Source organism: Pelodiscus sinensis, chromosome 2 (assembly GCF_049634645.1).
Source record: "Pelodiscus sinensis isolate JC-2024 chromosome 2, ASM4963464v1, whole genome shotgun sequence".
Taxonomy (NCBI): Eukaryota; Metazoa; Chordata; order Testudines; family Trionychidae; genus Pelodiscus; species Pelodiscus sinensis.
In genome coordinates, this window is record NC_134712.1 from 247,258,085 (window position 1) to 247,279,639 (window position 21,555).

Here is a 21,555-nt window from a genome sequence, read left to right on the forward strand (position 1 = left end):
GGGGGAGAGAAGGAATTCCAGCGGGGTGCGAGGAGACCCAGACCCCCCCATAAACTCCCTCCCCAAGTTTTGCTGCTATTTTTGTTTTTCGGCCCCGGTCAGTTCCTTTTTCTCTCTCTCTCTCTCTTTTTTTCTGCTATGGGGGTGGGGGGCGTGAGGGTTTCTCAAAAATCAAAAAGGGAGCATGAAGCTGAAAAGTTTGGGAACCACTGCTCTAAATATAATACATCTCAAGCAAAAAGAAGCTTCACTGGAAAAGGTGACATCCTCCTCCCTCCCCCTTCTTTAATATACAGTGTAACCCCGATGTGTCATCCTTTAACAAGCTCAGCGCTATTTCAAAGCAATGAACATACCTGATCTCACTGGCACCAAAGGTTCAACTCTGGGCTGCTTTAACTCACCCATTCATGATGGGAGCGAAATACAGTGTGAGAGGCCTTCAGAACCAAGGTCCTGCATGTGGCCAAAGGTTAATAAAGATTCCAGTGCATTCTCTGTAAGTAGTGCTGCTTCTCCCACTGCCCTGGGCTAAAGATGCCCTTTCTTTCATGTGCCAGTCCTCTGCTGCTTTCCACCCCCCAAGTGGCTGCCTTTCATAGATATTGCAGTCTATTGTTTGTAAAATACTATATATCAATGTTTGCTTGTGGCACCCAGAGGACTCAGTGGGGTAGATACACAGGTCTCCCTTAACCCATTTCAGCCACATTGGTCTTTGGACCCTTTATTCCAAAGGCAGGCAGGTGCCATTGTCCCCTATGACAGACTGGGAAACTGAGGCACGGAGCCGCCATGAGCTGCCCCGGGTCAAAGGACCGACAGAGAAGGGAACCCAGCATCTGGACATATTCTCCACAGATGGGTAAACCAAGGCTCTGTTCAGTGCCATGACCTCAAAGGTCACACAATGAATCAGGAAGGGCACCTTAGCTAGAACCCAGGAGTCCTGCGTCTGGCGCCCTGCCCCCCTTCCCCTGATTGGTGTGAGGTGTGCGCCGTGCCCCTCTGAGCACAGGAGCCCTTGCTGTCAGTCGGGGCCTCTCCCAGCCAGACACTGACTCATTCTCTCCCCTTCCCTTGCTCCTTGTAATTTCTCTCCTAGAGGGGAGGCAGGACTCGTTCTGCTCCCGGGCTGCGCCGAGGGAGGGGGGCAGGAAGCGGAGTGTGGGCTGGAGGCAGGCAGGGCTCTCGCCGTCTCTGGCTCCGGCTCCCTTGTCACCGCCTGCGTCAGCGCCCAGGAGTTTTCCACTGACGAAAAAGGGCAGCGCTGCTGAGCCCGGAGGAGGAGGGACGCGCAGAGCCGAGCCAGGCACAGCCAGTCCTTCCGCAGCTCCAGACACAGCAGCAGCCGCTCGTCTAGACGATGCGAGGCTGAGCGGAGGGCTCCCGTCAGTCCTGCGAGCTCCGGAGCCGATCCGCCGGGACTGCTGGCGCCTGCTCGGCTCCGCTGGGTGCCCCTCGGTCTCCATCGCTCGCCGCCCCCGGAGGAACCCAGGCGCAGGTAGGTGCCTTCGGCTGCTGCGCTCTCGGTGCGGCCGGTGCCTGCGCCCGGAGGGGGCTGCTAGGTGGCCAGGCTGGGGGGTCGGGGTGACTTTCGGGAAGGGGAAGGTCTCCGGGGCTCGGGCTGGCTCCCGCGCAGCTGCAGTTCTTGGGGAGAGGAAAGGGGGGGGAGCAGAGGCGCCGGAGCGGGCGGGGTGCACAGCGCGCTAGAGGGGGCGGCGCGGGGAGGGGGCGTAGGAGAGACCCCCGCTCTGTAGGGGACCGGCATCCGGCGGGGGAGGGGGTCAGCATAGGCGCCCGGACTGGAGGGGGCGGCAGCCGGCGAGGGGGCACAGCAGTAGAGACCCCGGGAGCGGGGGGGGAGCAGCAGAGACCCCCGTAAGGAAGGGGACCCAGTAGCAGAAGCCCGCGGACGAGAGGGGGCGCCGCAGAAGCGCCCGGAGGGGGCGGGAGTTAGGGGGCGCAGTAGCAGAAACCCCCGGAGGGAAGGGGGCGCAGTAGCAGAGGCGCCCGGGCAGGAGGGGGCAGGGAGCCGGGAATGGGCTCAGCGCAGAGATCCCGGGACGGGAGGAGGCGGCCGGCTGGAGACGGGGGGCAGTAGCAGAGACACCCCTTCCCACGGACTGAAGGGGGCAGGGAACCGGGGGGCGCAGCAGCGGAGGCGCCTGGACGGGAGGGGGTGGGGAGATGCGGAGGGGGCGCAGTAACAGAGACCCGACGGGAGAGGGCGCAGCTGAGGCGCCCGGACGCGTGGGGGCGGAAGGGGCAGGAGACAGCCTGGAGACTGAGGGGGCGGGCAGGCAGGCACCCGGCTTGAGAGCGGATGGGGGCGCCCCAGGGCGCACAGGGAGCTAAGCTGAGTCGCGGGGCTGGACCTGGCCGCCGGGAGGAGGGGGCGTGAAGCAGGCTCCGGCTCAGTGGGGTGCCTGGTGGCGGCTCGGGGGCAGGTTTGCAACCCCCACAGCCGGCAGCGCCTGGGGGCCCGTGGGAGCGCCCCCTGCCCAGCCGGGGCGGGGGGCGCGCTTGGAGAGGGCGCACTTGGCCGGCGTTACCTGCTGCCGGGGGCAGGTGACTTGCTGGGGTAGATTCACAGCCCGGCCCCACACGTGAGTGCCCGAGCGTAATAGGCGCAGGTGTGAGCCCCGGGCAACGCCAGGGCCAGTCACACTCCGCTGGCAAATGTTCCTCCTGCTGCTGAGACCCGTTCACAGTGGGTACATTGAGTCCCCTCCGCGTGTCCCGGAGTGAGACGCGCCAAAACGGTTCAAAAGAAGTTAATTAAGGAGCTCGGGTCCCGCAGGCCGAAGAGATAATGATCTCTGGCTCCATGCTGGGCTATCTGCTGGGAGGGGAATGCACATTCCCTCTGGGCAAATTGACCAGGCAGGAGATTTCTTTTGCTTTTAAGGAATTTGATGCCTGCTTTTCTTCCTGCTTCTGTGGTCCCAGGCGTGCCGGGAAGACACTTTAACATTGTTTTATCCACCGAGGAAACGAAACTTACTCTGCATCAGAGCCCTCCCCAGTGGACATGCAGAGAAGATGATTTTGGATGTAGTGTCCTTTTCTAGTTGTCCAGGAAGTGTCTGAAATAGCTTTAGTAATTTCACTTGGCAGCAGGAGAAAAAATGTATTTTATGACATTCCTTAAGGATTTGTTAATGCTGCTCATGCATCAAAACTGGTTTCATGCCACAAACGTAAATGCAGAAAATAACTTTTTATTTTTGTGTTGATGCTCAGTTTTGTCTTGAGAAAAAGAGCAGAGTACTCTTCCTTTTTAAAGGCTGCAGTTTGCATTTTCTTTCGGTACTGGAAGAAATGTGGGAACTATCGTTGTATCTTCCAAATTTACAAAACTGACAGCATTTTTCCATTGCCACAGCAACACCTACTGGTTTAGAGACAAATTGATCAGCTGCATTGTCTTGCTGGCCAAACATCAGGCAGAGAGGTGCTTTCCCTACTGCGTGTGACTTTTTCTGTGAAAAGTATGCAAATCAACTTCATCTTCCCAAAGCAATTGCTCTAGTCTTAATTTATGAAGTAAGCAATCTGGCATTTCTTTCAGAAAATTATTTTCTTTCAGAAAGTTATTTTCACTGAAATTATTTCTTTCAGAAAGTTATTTTCACTGGGGAAAATAACTGGTAAAGTTTCATAAATGTACATTTTTTCCCCAAATCAGATGGGTTCTTTAGATTGTGTGTCACACACACATTATACAATCTAGTCTTGAAAATAGCTGATATGCATGATAACTTTTCACTATAGTAACGATGTCCTACTAAAACATTAAATTAAAAACATTGGAATCACAAGAAAAAAATTATAGCCATCTACAAATGTAAATGTGTAGTCATTTGTTGCATTGAGCTATCAAGTCATCTAACATTTTACAACTGGAGCTTTTGCTAAGCAAATTTAAGTGAAGCCATCAAGGTCTACTCTATAGGATTGTTTTAGGGTCTAGTGAATGTGTGTTTCATTAGACCATACAGCAGTGCCTGCTGGTAAGTCTTTTAATAATTTATTGCATGAAAAGTGTGCACACTCATAGGAGAAAAGGTAATGTACAGTGTGTACCTACTGGAGGACAAATATGGAAACCTGTTGTGAATTATTCATAAGGGGTAATCAAATAGAGGATTTTCCTAGACAAAGTGCACAGTCTATTTTCATATTTATTATAATAAGATCCCTGTCAAGTAGACCTGGAAGCTTAATTTCTAGCAGCCAAATCAGATAATCTATTGTGTATTTTGCTGGTTTTTATGTCCCTGGTCAGCTGTCAGCAAGAAATAATGGGCCACCTAATTCTTGGTTTTTTTTTAAAAGGGTTAAAGAAAGCACTTCTTTAATTCTTCCTATGAAAAATATTTTGGCATAGGAATAAACTCAATCTATAAACCGATTCATGCTTTTATTCTGCCACACTGACTAGTTCAGTTTTTGCTGTTACATGGTAGGCAGAGTCTATTTTTACCCAGAGTAAGGTTATGAAACCTTAGACCCAGCTGGGTTAAAATGATCTAGTTTGAACTGGAAAGCAAGGCCTGTGTTTCTTGGAATACAGTCAGTGAGGCTGGTTTGGTTACTCCTTGCTTTGCACTCCATACTTGAGCAAGAAACTGGGAGGAGAACTACATTTTTTTCTTGCACTTTTCTTTCTATATGAGGATGGTTCTTTTTGTGGTCGTTTCTGCAAAATGCCTACATCAAACCTGGTGAATATTGTAAGGCTAGTGCATGTAACAGAAGTGCTGTGGAAACCTCTTAATATCCAGAAAATTAAAAGTTTTAAATGACTGGATGCTTAGTGAATCAATATCAATAGAGTACTGGTTATTAAATAATCTGGAAGCTTCAGTGAAAGCACCTCTTTTTAAAATATCTAATATTCAGATGGTTAAATTAAAAAGATCTGCTCTACATCAGGTTTTGTTAATGCTAAAATACCAAGATCAGTCTCACCTGCAGTCAACAGAGGCATGTAAATGAGTGCTATCAAGTCTTACTCCAGACTTGTTCTGTGAGTGTATTCACTGCCCTTCCTGATTAAAATACATGGTGGTTTCTTAAAGCTAATATTTGTTCTTGTCAGACATGCAGATCCACCATATAGCTCTAGGGGTCTGAGCTGGATCTGCAGCTGACTCATCATGGATCAACAGAATTGCTAACTCATTTCCAGTTGCAGGATCTTTATTCTTGTTGAGCTATGAGCCAGAAGGAACCCACTTTGACTCTTAGATGCCAGGTGGTTTGCAGAGCTGTTGTTTTTTTTACTTGTAAAGAGAACAGATTTGATCTTAACGTTATCAGAAAAATAAATATTTCAATCCTTGACATTTTTACAAAGTTGCTTTTCAGAATAGAGCTGCACTTTAATTCACTTTTGCACAAATCTTGAATTCCTTCATGCATTGGCTCTGCAGCCATAAAACCAAACTTTAAAATGTCACTGCAGACTGATGTGGATTCTGATGCTCTTTATAAGCATGGATGTCCAGCCTGGTACTTTTGAATGCTGAACCTGCAGCAAGTGTAAGGCATGTCAGCAGTTAGACTTAGATGATTACCCTACAAACCATTCAGTTGTACAAAGTGAAAATGTAAATAGTTTATATTCTGTAACAAGAGAGCAGCAACTTGCATACCCAAACATAATGTCTTGTGGAGTTAGTTATAAATAGACTACAGGAACACTATTGTTTTTGGTTGCTTTTTCTCTGTTTGACTAAATAAATGCCAAATCTTCTTAAATCTAAATTACTTGAAATATTTACTGTTGACATGTAGTCCAAGAGTAGGATAGTTAAAACATGAATTCCTTGCATTCCAATGTATTAGGGCTTGGCCCTGTGTCTTGCTGAGAGCCAGAAATAGGACTTAGCCATTTCAATTCCTCTTCTCCCACTAGACATTCAACCCCCATCCTCTGCCCCAAGTTTGATGTTCCAAAAGAGAGAGAGGGAGGAATGCACATCTGGGCTAAATATTTTTTAGAAAGTATTCCCAGGATAGTGGGAGCTGCGGTGCTAGTGGAATTCCTGCGGGTTTGATCCATCGCATTATGTACTTGTTCAAAAAGCTGTTTTCAGTAAAATAGATGAGTCAGGAGTCTTAGCCAAGAACAGAATGTCTTTTTTGGCAACCAAAGGGAGATGGGATTATTTTATTTCAGGTTATATAAAAAAGCAGCGGAGGGGGGAACTCCTTGTATATGGTACTTGCAGACTTTGTGAGTGCAAGAAGAGCACTCTTTTAGAAGTTGCTGTGTACAGATTGGTGGCTTAGTCTTAAGTCTGTATTTATGTCCTATATAGGCATTTGAATTGTGGAATACTGCAATTAAAATAGCCTCGTGAGGGATAAATTGGCAGTCAGGTTTTATTGGCTGAGCATTCAATAGCATACCAGACATCAGAGTTTCAACAGTGTCCAGATCACAGGGACAAATTCAACTGTCACAGAAAAGTGGGAAAGTGATTGGCTTTACCTCCAATGTTTATTCTTTAGGATTTTTCTTTTTTGTTGGGTGCAGCTAGACATTGAACCATACATGTATGGTTTGTGAAAAGTTTTTGAAAACTCTACCTAGGAAATGTTCCATCTTAAAATCAAAAACAGAAAAGAGAAAAATGTTCTTGGGTAAGGGGCGGAGCAGTTTCAGTAAAAGCTCTTTTCCCCGTTAATCAAGAATTGTGTTTGCATGATGTCTACTTACGCACTGACTGCAATAAAATATTTGAAATAACTTGGCTGTTGTGGGTTAGCTCAATTCCTTCTTATGAAGAAAAGGGGAAACATTTTTCCTTCTTTCCACTCTTGGGGAAAGTATCTAATGCATTGTGAGCATGTCTATGGTAATCCCAAATTATAACCTATCTTGATCATGTTTTTTTGCACCAGTCCAGCTATCATTAAGATAGTCCTGTTTATTTGTGACATGATTTGCTGGGTCTTTATAAACAGACCAGTGTGTCGCCTTATTCATGAGTTTCTATGTTCACTATTAATTTTCACATTGGTAACAGATGTGTTGTTGTGGTAGCATTGTTGTAGCCTTCATTTTCAGTATTTCTAATGTGCCAGCTTTTTGCCTGCAAGTGAAACCTTTATGGTCTCGGTTCTCTTTAATGCGCAGTAGTAGCTTATCCATACCCCAAAGTGCTAGATATCTCTCTTGAGGCACAAATTAGTGACTAAGCAATCAGAAAGATGGAAGAGAATCCAGAATTTGGAGTCAGAATTTGGCTGTTAGGCCAGGTTGGAAGATGGTGGTTGCTGATTTCAGTACAAGTGGCCTGTGTTCACAAATTTCAAACGTAATACACTTCCAAAGTGGTAGTTTACATGGTTTTGAGGGTAAAGGGTTTTGCTGTAAGCCAGCCTGACATAGTCTGTGTTTATTTCTCTGTTATTTATCTTTAGATTTGTAGTGTGACCTTGGTGGTTCTGCAAGTTTCCCTGTTTGCTGCTTGGCATCTGTCAGAGTAGCCATTAGACTGGCTCCGATGGTACAAGCAAAAAGAGGGTTACTCTCATCCCTGTTTGTTAAAATGTGTGATCTCTTGCAAATGATGTAGCTGAAAGTCAGCATATTGGGGTGGAAGGTGACAGTGACGTAAGAGTGGGGTGCTGATACCTCCCCTTTACATCTGTCCTCCTCCCTCAGCTAAGACTGTTAACAAAGGCGGGGCACGGGGCAGTCAGCAGTCCCCAGTGCGCAGGCTCGAAGCAGATCAACCTGGTGTGCAGGGCCAGCAGGCTCAGAGGCAGCAGCAGAGCCCACTGAAATGCAGGGCGGCAGCTGGGTTCCTTGGCATGAGGCCAGCAGCAGAGTCCATGGCACACAGCGGGGCAGCCAGGACCCTGGGTACTAGGCCGGAAGCCTGAGGATGCAGCAGTTCCACACCGCTAATTCCCACACATACGCTACTTTCCTCCCTGTGCTCTGAAATAGATGGGGGGTGGGGATTAACAAACACTAAAGCAGGAATCATTGGGCATTATCTCAGTCACTCCTAATTTTCAACTATCTAACTGAAACAGACTAGTAAAAACTGAGCTAAATAAAACCTCAGACTTCTGCACAGAACTTGTTTCAAACCCCATACTGAGAAGATGGGCAGCCGGGGTGGGATGGGTGTGTGTGTAAGCAACCCAGTTCACATTCATTTTGAGAAATCGGGGAGAAAGCACACAGCACAGCATGAACTTATACTAACAACTAAGCTTTCTTTTTGGTGACTTGGTCGGTTGGGAGCGCTTGCTGAACAATATAGTATTGGTGAGATAAATGGAAAGCAGCAAAAGGGTTAAGCCAGGTGTCAGGTAGTACATGTGGAGTTACTGATGGAAGATATCCAAGTCCACCACCTCCCCATCTGTTTTGGATTAAGGCCAAAAAACCAACTGTGGCAAAACCACCTGCAATGTTAGTTCTGTCTCCTTGTCATGTTAGAGCTGTCAACAAGGGGTATAAAAAGAGCCTGGGGAAACAGTTACTTTTTTAATAAAAAATACTGTTTAAAAATGATCTTTATTAAACCCAACTTCAGATTAGAAAGTTCTAGGGCCTTGAAGCCCCAACACTGCCATGCTGCAGTAAATGATTAACTTTCTTATAACCAAAGGGCTATTACAGCCAGCAGTTTTTAACCTTTTAGAGACTATTGTTTAATGGAAAGCTGTTTGTCAACATAATTAATTAGCACTTGTACAGAACTTTGAAGATATAAGGAGCTGTATAAACAGGCTAAGTAGTATTATGCAGTGCTATTGAAATGTTAAAATCCCATCCTTAGAAGGTTTTGAAATATGCATTTTTGAATGGCACTTGGCGGAGCTTTTAAAGAAGAATTAACATATGTAGACATGCAAAGGAGAGAGGTGGTAATACAATTATGGTCACAAAGAACACATTTGTGCTAAAAGCAAAGTCTAACCTTGATGTACTGGGGGAGGGAGAAAGAGTCATTCTGGCTGTCAAGCATAACACTGGACTTTGTAGGATTTCAAGCCTGTTTCTAATAAGTATCTGAGACATCCTTGCTTTCTGATTTAGTGTCGCATTGAAGGATACCTTTGTATTTTTTTTAGAATTAAATGGACCAATCCTGTGAGATCCGTGAATTCTGTACAGTTCAAGAAATTCCATATAACTTGGTAATAAGCAGCATGATAACTGTTAGTGGCCAGAGCCATGCTTCATTTACTGAATGTTTTCTAATGGTTCTTAATATGTGACTTTTTATATTGTAATTGTAGACTTTTTTTGTAAGGCATATGGCTAAGAGAAGGGAGCAGCACTCTTCTGCTTGTTTTATTTCCCATGTCAGTTGTGTTTGACTGTGTGGACTTTGGATCAAGTTCTATTCATAGCATTTAGCGACACTTTCTGATAATAGCCTCTTAGTTTCTTAGATGGCTAAAATTGCTTACTAAGAAGCAGCACTACTTGTATCATGCTAGTGACTGAAGCCACTGCATCATCCCTCCCTCCCTAAGAGGGTGGGTGATTCTCATAAATTGCATCTACTCCCCTGCCAAAGGATGTTTCTGAACTCTAGTTGTAGGGTCAGTCATCATTTCTAGTCTCACATGTTTGTTGCTGATAAATATACAAGTGCACTGGTTTGAATCCTAGTGAGTCATTCTTCCAGTAATAATCTTGTCGTGGTGTCTGGTTATGTGCTCACCCACTTCAAACCTAAATAGACCAGTGATGTTTTCTATAAAAATAGAGGGATATCTAGGGTTTTGTAGGTCATTGGTCCAAACAGAATTCTCCCCATGAGTGCTCTGACCCTATGGACTCTAAGCTGTAGAGTAAATGCTGTGATTCAGTTGGCATATTATATGCAAAGTATAGTGTCTTTTTGCTGCAGGAAATTCTTATTCCAAAGATGCTAAAGGATTAAACGTGAAGTTATTTGGTGGCTTGAATGTTGGAAAAAGAAATGAACAGCATTTAGAAATCCAGACAAGTGCAGAACTACTTTGTTTTTAATTAGCTCTATTGCTTTTAATTGGTATTGTGTCTGATATATAACACAAAATAAAACCCTGGTTTAGTGAACAGTGGGGCTGAATCGAAAGAAACGGAGAGGAAGGGTTGTTTCTTGCATTTGATATATTTGTATTTCAGTGCTTCATTTAATAAGTCCCCAGGGGACTGAAGCAAGTAAATCATGCCGGCTGATTGTTCTCAACAAACTGGCTTCTTTTTGTAATTAGCAAGAAACAAGCTGTAACTGCATAGTAAGTGATTTAGGCAATGAGTTAACATAAAAGATTAGTATGCAGAATGTAATACTTATTGTTTATTAACATTTCGGTTGATGGAATGACTGTGTGGAAGATCTGTTGTCCTTTCGTGTGTGTGCAGTAAGTAACCTGCTACTTTGTACAGTCTTAATATGGGTGGAAAGAAATTCAGTTGAGTTACCAGGAATAAGGTTTGAAGTTACAGTGAATTAGGTAAAAAATGTGAACCACAGAAAGTAGGAGAGATTTGGGGATGTTTGAAAACAATAGCAGTTTAAGCAGTAACCAGTTATATTATGGTAGAAATTAGGGAGCAGCTTTCATGGATGGGAATGAGTTGATGTAGGAACTGAAACCGTGAGGTGAACAGGCACAGAAGCTGCTGAAATTCCAATGAAGCCCTCAAAATAAAGCTTAAGTGGTTCTCGGCAGGATCAAATTTCACCCCAGTGAAGAACATCTATTGTCACCCATGTTTTATTTTTCCTCTCTCTTATTTTTCAGTTATATGAAAAATACCGAATAAACATGAGCGGGGTATTGAAAAGAAAGTATGATGAACTGGAGGATGATGCCACCTACTGTTCCTCTTCCTCCTGCTCCCCTTTCTCCTCTTCTTCGGCCTCATCAGGCTGGGAATCGGAGGAGGAAAACTCCCGAGGAGACAGCAAGCCCAGTACTGCCTTAACCTCCAGTTTCACTCGTAAGTATCCCATGACAATCTACATTGTTATGTCTAGATGGTGGGCCTGTTATCTTATGGAGCCTACATACATCCAAAGACTCTGCAAACAGACTTTTAAATCATGGTAATGACACTGTGGATGGTTATTACAGTCGCTCCCAGGATCTTAGCAGACGCTAAGACTCATTCATTGGAAACTATGGAATGAGTCTATGAAGTCTAGTGCATATAATTTTATAAATATAAATATTTACTTAGCCTATATTTTAAGGATAGTTTTCTTCAGCTGTTTTCTCCGCTAATTTGTAACAAATTTATAACTTTACATAGATGCCATAATATGTGGAGAAAGTAGCCTGATAAGTACCTAAATCTAACTTCAGGTATCTAAATGGTCAACTAGGGGGCATAAATGTTAGTTATAGGTGCCCATTTAAAAAAAGAGTAGATAGAAATGATTAACCAGTAACTTAATTAGTTAATATAAACCATTTCAGAACTGTTTCATAAGCAAACCAGATAACTTGCCAAATAAGGTGATACATTTGACATTGACACCATTGCTGGAACAGATAAATGCTAATTTGTTTTCCAAGTAGCTACTACCAATTTGGGTTCATCTGGGAAACACATAGGAACTTCCCTCACTTGTCATCCAAAAATTTCAGTGCATACATTGTTCAGCTAAGGGAAATAGCTTTACCAAATAAATTATACTCGAGCACCGAAAGTATCTTGCAGTTAAGGTCCACTTAGCAGACATATACAAACATGCACTGGTCTGAAAAGGCATTAGAAGTCTTTTAATAATAAAGAACTTCATTCTTTTTTGTCTTCTGGGTTTTGTGAAATAACAATGAACTTTCTGTACACTCTCGCTCAATTGAAAAGTGTCAGGAAAGAGAGAAGCATTTTTGCGGGGAGCAAGATAAAATATACTCGTTTTTTTGCAGGCAGGGTGTTCTGGTAAAGCAGTGTTAAATGCTGAAGCCAAGACTACAGAAAAATGCTGTGCCCAGTGGAAAGATGTCATTAAAATGATGACAGTGACTCCTGTGAGATCTCGAAAGCTTTGCTGATTGATTAAATCAAAGCTGCTAACATAGCTGCACCAATACTCTTTAGACTCAACTAAGTAATGGTTGATGGTAAATGAAGCTTACTTTTAAAAGTGGACATGACTAAATCCAGTACAGCATTTCTCTTAAGTTTCAGGGGCAGCTGATGCTACCCCAGCTTTGGAAACATCCTTTTGTGTTTGCAGCTGGTGACTGCAATTCACTGTCCACAGTAGTTCTGGTAAGGAGAGGAAGGACATGGTTCAGGCTCAGCTTTGGAATCCAGAGATGTGAGCTCATGTCTCTGGATTTTTCGGAGCCTCAGTTTCTCATCTGTAAAATGTGGATGATCATTCTTCTCTTTCATGTAGTTAGATTCTAAGCTCGTGCAGGATATTTATTACCTTACTCAGTGTGCATACATAGTAAGATTCAATAAACAACTGATTTAAGCTAGACCAGTGTGAACAAAGCTACACCAGTCTGTGTGCACTAGGGAATTGCACGATATAGCTAGACTGATGTAGAATAAATTCAGTTAAACAGGCGCAACTTTTCATGGACAGGCAAGGCAAGTTTTTAAACTGCTGTTTTAGCTAAGAGGGTAAGATGGGACTGGAGGCCATTGTCATTGGGAAGATATGTCCTCCCAATAACTGGAGTCTTCCCATTTGCCATGTGAGGTCTGTTTAAATAGTTGTCCATGGTTTGAGCTCTCAGATTTGATTACCTTTATGCTGACTCAGATTTCATCCATTTTCTGTGAGAATTAGCAGAGATTGTGGGCAAACAAGCTAAGCTTGTCTTTTGCTGCCTCTTCTCCCTAATATGTTCATGTTGCAGGAAAAATAGTTCCTTAAACCAATATTGCCACAATTTTGCATTCCATAACAGAGTGATTCTGGAATTACTACTGTAGGCTAGAAAATCCAATCTGTTACATTTATAGTCACATGAGACAATGTAGAGTTAAGTATCTTTGGAGAGATTACATTTTAAACTTTCTAAATACATAAAGCATGGCATAGCTGTTTAAGATAAACTACCGTGTTGTATTAACAATGTTTATACTGGGATCACCTGTATAAAGATTAACATCTTTGCAGCTGTTCTCAAATTAGTCTCCTGAGAATAAACTGCAGATTCATAGTTCCTCCCAGTGGATGTTAAAGGAAGTGCCATAAAAGCAGCTGTTGATAATCTTGTGCTCTCCCATATTAGCTGAAGCAACCAACCCATTTGGGGGTCAGCAAAATAGAAACTGAAGAGCAAACACAAGGTTCCGTAAAAGCCATGATGCTAACAACATACAGAGAAGACACTGAGGTGTTTAAAATCTCTCTCACACACACTCATGCACACTCTCACACACTGTTTTGTGAATAATAAGTAACTGTTAAATGTCCGTGAGGAAATCGGTGTGAAGAAGAGAAAAACAATTGTTTCTTAGAAAGCATATTCAGTCGTCCTTGCTTGCAGAAATATTATTGGCTGCAGTTTCTTGCACCAGCGTCACATGCCTTGAAATGAGTTTTACTGCACTTCAGAGCCTGTCTACTGATACGCTGACCTAATGCTAACTTGTTGATTTATGTAGACTCCCTGGAAGTCTTGTACTCTTTTTGCAGCTATTCACATTAATGTGCATCTGTTAGCTGGAGAGCCATGTTGACCTCGTGTCTTTTTTTCATTTCTGCCTTTTCTAGCCACATCCATCCTGAAGAAAACCAAGCGGCTAAAGAAGAACAATGTGGAGTTCGATCAGGTCACTGTGTTTTACTTTCCACGCTGCCAAGGGTTCACCAGCGTGCCCAGCCGTGGCGGTTGCACCCTGGGAATGATGAGCAAGCACAGTGTGTGCAGGCAGTTCACACTGGCAGAATTTTCAAAGGAACAGGAGACTGTCCGGCGGGAGAAACTCAAAGAGCGGTTAAAAGAGGAGAAATTGGAGGCATTGAAATGGAAAGTGAGTGATAACACGGGATTGTTTATCATTCACTGATACAAGTCTTTATGAGTAGCTTTTGGCCAATTTACCATTAGGGGCCCCTCAGAGGTCTAAGTATCCGTTTGGACATACCCAGATCCCTAGAAGCCGGTGTTCAGGTGGAGCACTCCTTCCTCCAGAGGCAAAGAAACTGAATTCCATGAATTTAATAACTTACCAAGTCTTTAGAGGAGACTTTATCCTTGTGTGCTCAGTGGCCGCCTCACATCTTTCTTGAGAAGAATAAATGTTTGCCCTGATGTCCTTGCTCAAAATGTTCCTCTTCCCGCTTGAGCAGTTTACTAGTGTCTTACCTCACCACCTAAAAGTCTGCTGCATTTGCAGCTACGTCTACACTGCACCTTTCTTGCACAAAAGCCTATGCAAATGAAGTGCGGATTAGCATATTGCTGCACTTCATTTGCATAATAAATTGGCTGTTTTAGCCTCACTTTCAGGAAGAATGGCTCTTGTGCAAGAGGGGGGGGGGGTTGCACAAAAAGGGAGCCATCTACACAGCTCCTTTTTGTGCAAAAGCTTCTTACGAAAAAACTGCCCCTCATTAATTATGCAAATGAAGAGCGGCAATATGCTAATCCACACTTCATTTGCATAGGCTTTTGCGCAAGAGAGGTGCAGTGTAGACTTAGAAGCAGAACTAGACCTGTCCCTTCCCTTTAATTTCTGCCCTTCTGCGTCTTAATGGCCACAAGTTTTAGGCCCCTTTACTCTGGTTCTTCCTCACAGCCATCTCTTCACCCCTTCCCCAGGCACTTGGCAGATACCCATTTGGGAAAGGCCAAGGTGCAGTAATAGTGGGTGGGGGGGTATTTGTTATCATGGCTCAGTTCTAAGTGTATGTTTTCCGGTATAGCTGCCTGTTGGTTTCTGTAGCGTATGCGGCACACTGACTTTGTCTTCGTCTATTCTTTGGGTGCAGCTGACTGTGAACAGCACAGCAGAGTCTGAGGAGGCCAACCAGCTCACTACTGAGGACATATCCGACGATGATGTGGATGTGAGCAATGTGGAATTGGAGGACGGCTTCTTCCTCCAGCCTTACCCTGCCAAAAAGAGACGCGCTCTCCTCAAAGCCTTGGGAGTGAAGAAGATCGACAGAGAGGAGAAACGGGAGCTGCACAACATCCGCCTGTCCCGCGAAGACTGCGGCTGTGACTGCCAGGAGTTCTGCGATCCAGAGACCTGCAGCTGTAGCTTAGCAGGCATTAAATGTCAGGTACGTGCCGCTCGCTCTGCTGTCCGAGCTGCATGTTGTGCATTGCATCCATTAGGGATGTATGAGTGAGGCTAGAGCTCAGACCAGGATGAAACTTAATATCAGAAAGATCCTTGCACAGATTGGAACTATGTTCACAGCCACGTCTGCAGGCTTGACACAAGCCGAAAGAAAAGGCAGATGGGGAAAGTTAGCTAGTTCTAAGCAAGCCCCAGTATATAAATGAGGTTCCCTTGCTAGCAAGCCAGATTGTAAAATGCTCGAATTCTAACTTGCATTTAAAAAATGTGTCCTGTCAAAGAGACGCTGCTGAGCTCTGGCCACCTGCCTTTAAAATGGCATATGTGTACATATTTTTGTTGCCTGTATGTCAGAACAGTGAAAATTAGCCCCTTCTTACTCCTCTCAAGATCCTACAGTAAATGAGAGTTGCAGTAGAGATAAAGTTCGACGATTTCTGCTGGACAGGTCCACACCATGGAATGCCTAATGGGTGCTGCATTTTTTATTTTTTGCAGTCATGTGCACACCCCAATGCCCTTATGCATGTTTTCACAAATCCACCCTGTGTGAGAAGCTGGTCTCCCACACTTAAAGCAGGACTGATGCATATTTAACGATCTATTGGGTTGCCAGAACTGAACTACCAGGTGGAGCACAGGGCTGCATCGGAGGCACATACCAACAATGCTTTTAGGTCACACGTTAGGGCTTGATTGTGTCCCTTTGGATTTCCTGGCTTTTCTTAGTTTATAGCCCAGTTCTGAAGAGGGATCAAAGGGGGCTGATAGTCTGCAGCATATGATGTAGTAGGAAGCTTCTCACAATCTTCAGAATCTTCCTCTATTTTAAAGCACCCCCCCCAAGAGAGGAGGTAAAATCAGATTTGAGTTGGCCTGTATCACCATTTTGACGTCATTCCATTTAGGAATTTGTGTTCAGTTTTTCCTTGTTGGTGCTTGCCCATTAACATATATTTTGCAAGATGTATTCCATGGCTGTGGGGATGGATGTACGTGGAGTGTGTGCAGCCTAATTTACAGCACATTTTACACATTCCTTTTAGGGATGTTAAATTTCGATTAATCAGATTAGTCCATGGGGATGGGGGGAGGTTCTCGCTATCCCCGCTGCTGTGCCCACAGATCTTACTACATTTAAAAGGCAGAGGCGTAGCAGTCAGGATCCGGTGTGAGTGGGAACTGTTTCAGTCTCCACTCAAACAGTTTCCTCCATTGCACCTCTGCCTCTCCCCTCTCCCTCCCCCCCCTTCTCCCGCCACCGCATACATGGTGCTAGGGAGAACCAGCTTTTAAACCAGCTCTCCCCAGCACTGGCTCCTGCTCCCCCGCTTGCTGCCTCTGGTACAGAGGCAGCAAGGTGGGGTGGAAGCAGCTAGTTGAGTAATGACTCGACTACCCAATAAGCCTAGACTTATTGGGTAGTCGACAAGTTGCTCACATCCCTAATCCCTCTCTAGTGGTTGGTCCTCTGAGGATGAATTTACCAAGGTGACAGTTATGGCAGTTAATGCTTTAGTGCAAATGGTAGAAGCTCTGCTTAATACCAGTGGGGTCTTTAGATCAGTCCCAAGTGACTACCGTGATAGCGCATGTTATGTGTGCATATGATAGTCAGTACATAGCTCTTTATATTATTTGTTCAACATCTTCCACTCTCACTTCCTTTGAAAAGGAATATGCTTTACCCATTAGACCTTTTCATCTCCACCATTCTTCTTCTAAAGAGTATTTGGTTTTTTTTTACCTGCTAGCTGGTGTGCTGTGGTGTGAAGATGCGTTCTCAGCATCATTGAATAGAGGCAGTTTCTACTATATAGATCTTACCATACTGTAGTTTTGCATTTTCCTCACAACTTGGAGTCACTTTTCTTTCACCTTATCCTGGGGTTTATGGGCTCTGTGCCTAAAAGCAGCTAGGCATCAGTAGAGTCTCAGACATCTAACATTGTGTCTTCTTTGCTCCATGGCAGATGGATCACACTTCGTTCCCTTGTGGCTGCACTAAAGATGGCTGTGGAAACACGGAAGGGAGAATAGAATTCAACCAGGCTAGAGTGCAAACTCACTTCATCCACACCATCATGAAATTGGAACTGGAAAAGAACCAGCAGAGCAGTGATAGGAATGTAGAACCCGAATCATCGTTCCGGGACAGACTCCATCAATTTGGGTGTTCATCCGGGAAAAATGTGTTTGAGGAAAGAGCCGTCCCACTGACTCCAGCATTTCAGTTCAACATGGATCTGGAGACTGTGGGGGAGAACAGCTGTAGCAGTGATATGACAGACTCTTCAATTTCATCCATTCAGAGCGAGGATTCGGAAGAACAGTACGAGAATGTCCCGTCAGACAAGTCTCAGTCTGACATTGATGATGATGGCCTGGCAAGAATACTCCATTTTAACGACTCTGACATCGAAGACAACAGTAATAATTGCCAAGATAACTTGAGCTGTTTCCATCCTGCTGACTTCTTCAGTGCAAACATTGAAGACCAGTGTGGTACAGTGGCTGAAAAATTCAGCACTGTAAACTACTCCGGCCATTTGTCCAACATCTCTGAATGCCTAGATGAAAATGCCAATCAGGACGCTGGTTGTTTTCTAGATGAAACTGCTGATTCGCACTGTGAGGGGCTTTCTTGCTGCATGTCATCTTCAACAGAGCAGTGCTCAAAGAGCTACACAGATCTCAGCCTTTCCTCTGACTCTTTGGATCTTTTTCAGTCATTTTCTGATTATAATTTGGGACCTCTTTATAACTCCCTAAAGGAATATGAGAACCTGGATAATTTTTCAGCATTACAGTTTCAGTTGCCTAATTTTCCTGGCTTTCCCCAGGCAGGAGACCAGAGCACCTGTTTCCTGGAGTCTCTAATCGGCTTGTCTGAATCTGTCCCAGAAACCCCCGTCCCTTTCACAGACAATCAGCTTTTAGAAGATGCTATTAAGTCATCACTAATGGAAACAGTGAAAGTTTAAAAAAGAAAAGAAAAGGAAAACTGAAAACTGAAGTACTGAGCAAGCTTTCACTGAAGGAGAAAATACTACAAAAAGCTTTCTAAGCAGACAAATTATTTTTGGTCTTTATAGGACATGGACACTTTGAAATACTGCAGCTACAATCAGTTCCCTTGCTGTTTGTGGAAAATTTATAAGCTTTCATAATTTGGAAAAAATAGAAGACTTTCAAGTACGAATTTACCTGTGTTTTGTACAAAAAGACCTATTAAGAAATACTCCTTGTTAACATTGCCAGTCATACGCAACAGCCCCTTCTAGAAACTATTCCATGTTGCAGACACTTTTTAAAACATCTTTTGAATCCATATTTATTGTGAAAAATGATTTGCATAAGAGTGAGCCTGACATGCTCTTATGTTTAAATCTGAAGAGGTTTACAGAAAAAATCCATACACTATATCTATAATCATTTTTCATCTATTTATTGCAAATTCCAGAATTTAAATAGCCACCGAAGCTTGAACTATCACGAAATCTTATTTAAATTGGTAATACCTCAGATGTATTATGTGTACAATCATATTTTTTACATAATATATCTGTATTTATTTATTTTTTACCTTTTAGTACATTAATAGCACTGTGGTTTATTAATGACCTGGAAGTGCAATAAAGTCTTTAGAAGCACAGACCCTAAAGACGACAACACTGTTTTTTTTAAAAGAGACGGAAAGGTGTTAACTTTACAGATTGTCAGACCTTTTCTGTCTTTGTATAACATTTGTAAAAGAACCTAAGCCAGGTGAAGTTTGTGAGAGGGGGTTGGGTTTTTTTCATAATTAAAAACATCCTTATGGTAGCTAAAAATCCTTTCATGGACGGGATTATACAATGGTATGCGTTATCCATAATTCTGCTATGGAAAACAACCTCCCTAAACTATTCAAGAAATAATACGAACTAACTATATTTAAAAGAAAACTTTTTTTCATAAATTATTTTATAATTTTATTGAATTTCCTAAGGATTTGGCCATAAGATCTTTGGTGATCTATTATGGTGCCTGAATATGCAGAGGAACCATTAGCCGCCACAGATGTAGTGAGGGAGACCTTTCCAGCCTGTAGAACTTGATGAGAGCAAAGCAAATTAGAGCAACATTGCTCATGCTGTTGATTTAAGTGCTCCTTAGTACACTGAAGTGTCAAGAGTCTAACCAATTGTGAAACATACTGGGCCAGACTATTTATATGTGTTTTATAGATACATTGATACAAGTAAAATTAGATGAAAATGAAGGTGTTGGATTATTTATTGCTTTTATATATTTTAAAAAAACGTAAAATAAAAAAGTAAAGCTGAATAATTTGGAGCATCTTTTTAAAAAAAAAAATAAATCTAACGATCATTTTAAAGGGTATTAAAGTCCTTCTTAGGTATATGTGTTTAAATCAGTCTGAAAATAGGTCATTGGCCATTAAATATAATTGGACATAATCTGTATTTTAGTAGTACACTAAGTGCCTATGCCAGCAGTACTAATGTATGTTGGTCTAATTTGTATATCCCAATATCATGGTATAAATCTACCAGCTTTAGAAGTAAGTTTAAAAGATTAAATTCTTGTATGTGATGCAGTCATACCTGTACTTGAGCAATAGCCAAATGAGGCTAGGGAATACATTTTTCTTTTTAAAGCCTGGTGTACATAAAATGAGATGTCCAGCTCAAGCTATTTTAAACAAAAGTTGTGTACGTAGCAACACCATATTCTGAATGTAACCCCACAGCATCTGCCTTGCCAAACAGGCTAGCATATGCAGACTCCCATGCAAGAAGAGATGGCATCCGTTTGACTGATTTTAGGCTACACTAAAAACCCATATGAATAGTTAGGCAAAACGCTTCCATTGGCTGAACCGTAAATAGAGCAGACTATGGAAATCACCATGGTTTTTACCTTCTAGTTCATAAATGATTATTTGACATTCTAATATGCATGACAAAGTTGTTCACAACTACCAGCCATTAGGAAATTCTCAATCCGGAAGAACTATTTTGCTGATTGTAGATTTTTCTCTTGTACTGAGCTGGCCATGATTATAACAAATTGTACTGTGACCCTTTGCAGCTGTGACTAAACAGCTGGATTTCAGTAAAGTTGCAGGTTGCGTTGCTCGGGAGTCCATTGGTGCTGTCTGATTTAACTTCCTCAGACTCCACTTGCCTCTCTAGGACACCCTGCATCTCACCCCTGGAGTCCCAGCTATCCTGACTGAGCCCCGGAATTCCTTCCACACTGGAACCCTTACTAAGGACCCTGCACTGTGCTGTGCAGAGCAATGGTACACTTGCATACAAGTCTTACCTAGCAAGTATTGCTGGATAGGACTTGGCTGCCATGCAGTAGAGCCATTGTTGGTGAACTATTGGCAGATAGAGATTTCAATCATTTTTCTTTGTTCTGAAAAAACCACATAGCTATCTAATTGGTGGTAGTTTCTATTCAGATGGCATCAAAAATACTGACAAAAAGTGTCTGATACCATTCTGTATTTATTGGCACTAATGCAAGATTATGTTTCAGAACATTCCTAGGTTTCTCTGCATATATATCATTTTAAAAGTGAATGATGGGGATAAAGATTCCTGCCTTCATGGGTTTTTTTTTCTATAATTTATTCATTTTATTTGTGTTGGTGCCAAAAAAATCATTTTTTTCTTTTTTCAGGGCACTGAACTGTAAATATATATATTTTTCCCTCTCCGTATCTGTGTAAAAAGTTGCCTGTTAAACAGTTTAAAAACTGGGTATTTATTGACACAATCTGTAATTAGATAATGTATTGATTGAAACGCTTTGGTTTCAGCATAGCTTTATTTTAGCTTTCTTTGTGTATATATTGTGATTATGTTGCTTAAAGGTACAAGTAAAAAAAAAAAGCTTTATTTTTACCTTATCCATTTTCATTTGTTAAAAAAGCGCATTTGTCTACAGCTGCTGTCTGTCATTTCATCAAAGCAATATGAAGAAATTTCCATTTACACTCTCAATAAAACAATTTTGTTTGAATATGGTAGTGCCTTTGTTTTGTTTTCTTTCTTGGCTCTTTCAATACAAGTGTGTGCTGAAGTGAGTTAGCTCACAAACGTTTTAATGAGAATGAGTTAAAACTACCAAGCTGCAATACCTGGACTTTCAGTATCTCTGACCTTTCATAAAACATAAAAAACAACAAATGGTCTGGTAACACTTTATAGACTAACAAAACATGTAGCACTTCGTTAGTCTATAAAGTGCTACCAGACCATTTGTTGTTTTTT

At 42.8% G+C, this 21,555-nt stretch overlaps 1 protein-coding gene across 2 annotated transcripts; it reads left to right on the top strand.

The window, feature by feature from the left end:
• The first annotated feature begins 1,081 nt into the window (after nucleotides 1-1,081).
• CSRNP1 (cysteine and serine rich nuclear protein 1) lies at nucleotides 1,082-21,304 on the top strand. Of its 2 annotated transcripts, none has more exons than XM_075922854.1 (5): nucleotides 1,082-1,504; nucleotides 10,783-10,981; nucleotides 13,728-13,987; nucleotides 14,949-15,245; nucleotides 17,239-21,304. In XM_075922854.1, exons 2-5 carry the CDS (start codon nucleotides 10,807-10,809, stop codon nucleotides 18,247-18,249), a joined length of 1,743 nt encoding a protein of 580 aa, XP_075778969.1. In that variant the 5' UTR covers nucleotides 1,082-1,504; nucleotides 10,783-10,806; the 3' UTR covers nucleotides 18,250-21,304. The 2 variants fall into 2 exon arrangements, with proteins under 2 accessions (XP_075778969.1, XP_075778968.1); XM_075922853.1 differs by lacking the exon at nucleotides 1,082-1,504 and adding an exon at nucleotides 2,642-9,177.
• The last annotated feature ends 251 nt before the right edge of the window (nucleotides 21,305-21,555 follow it).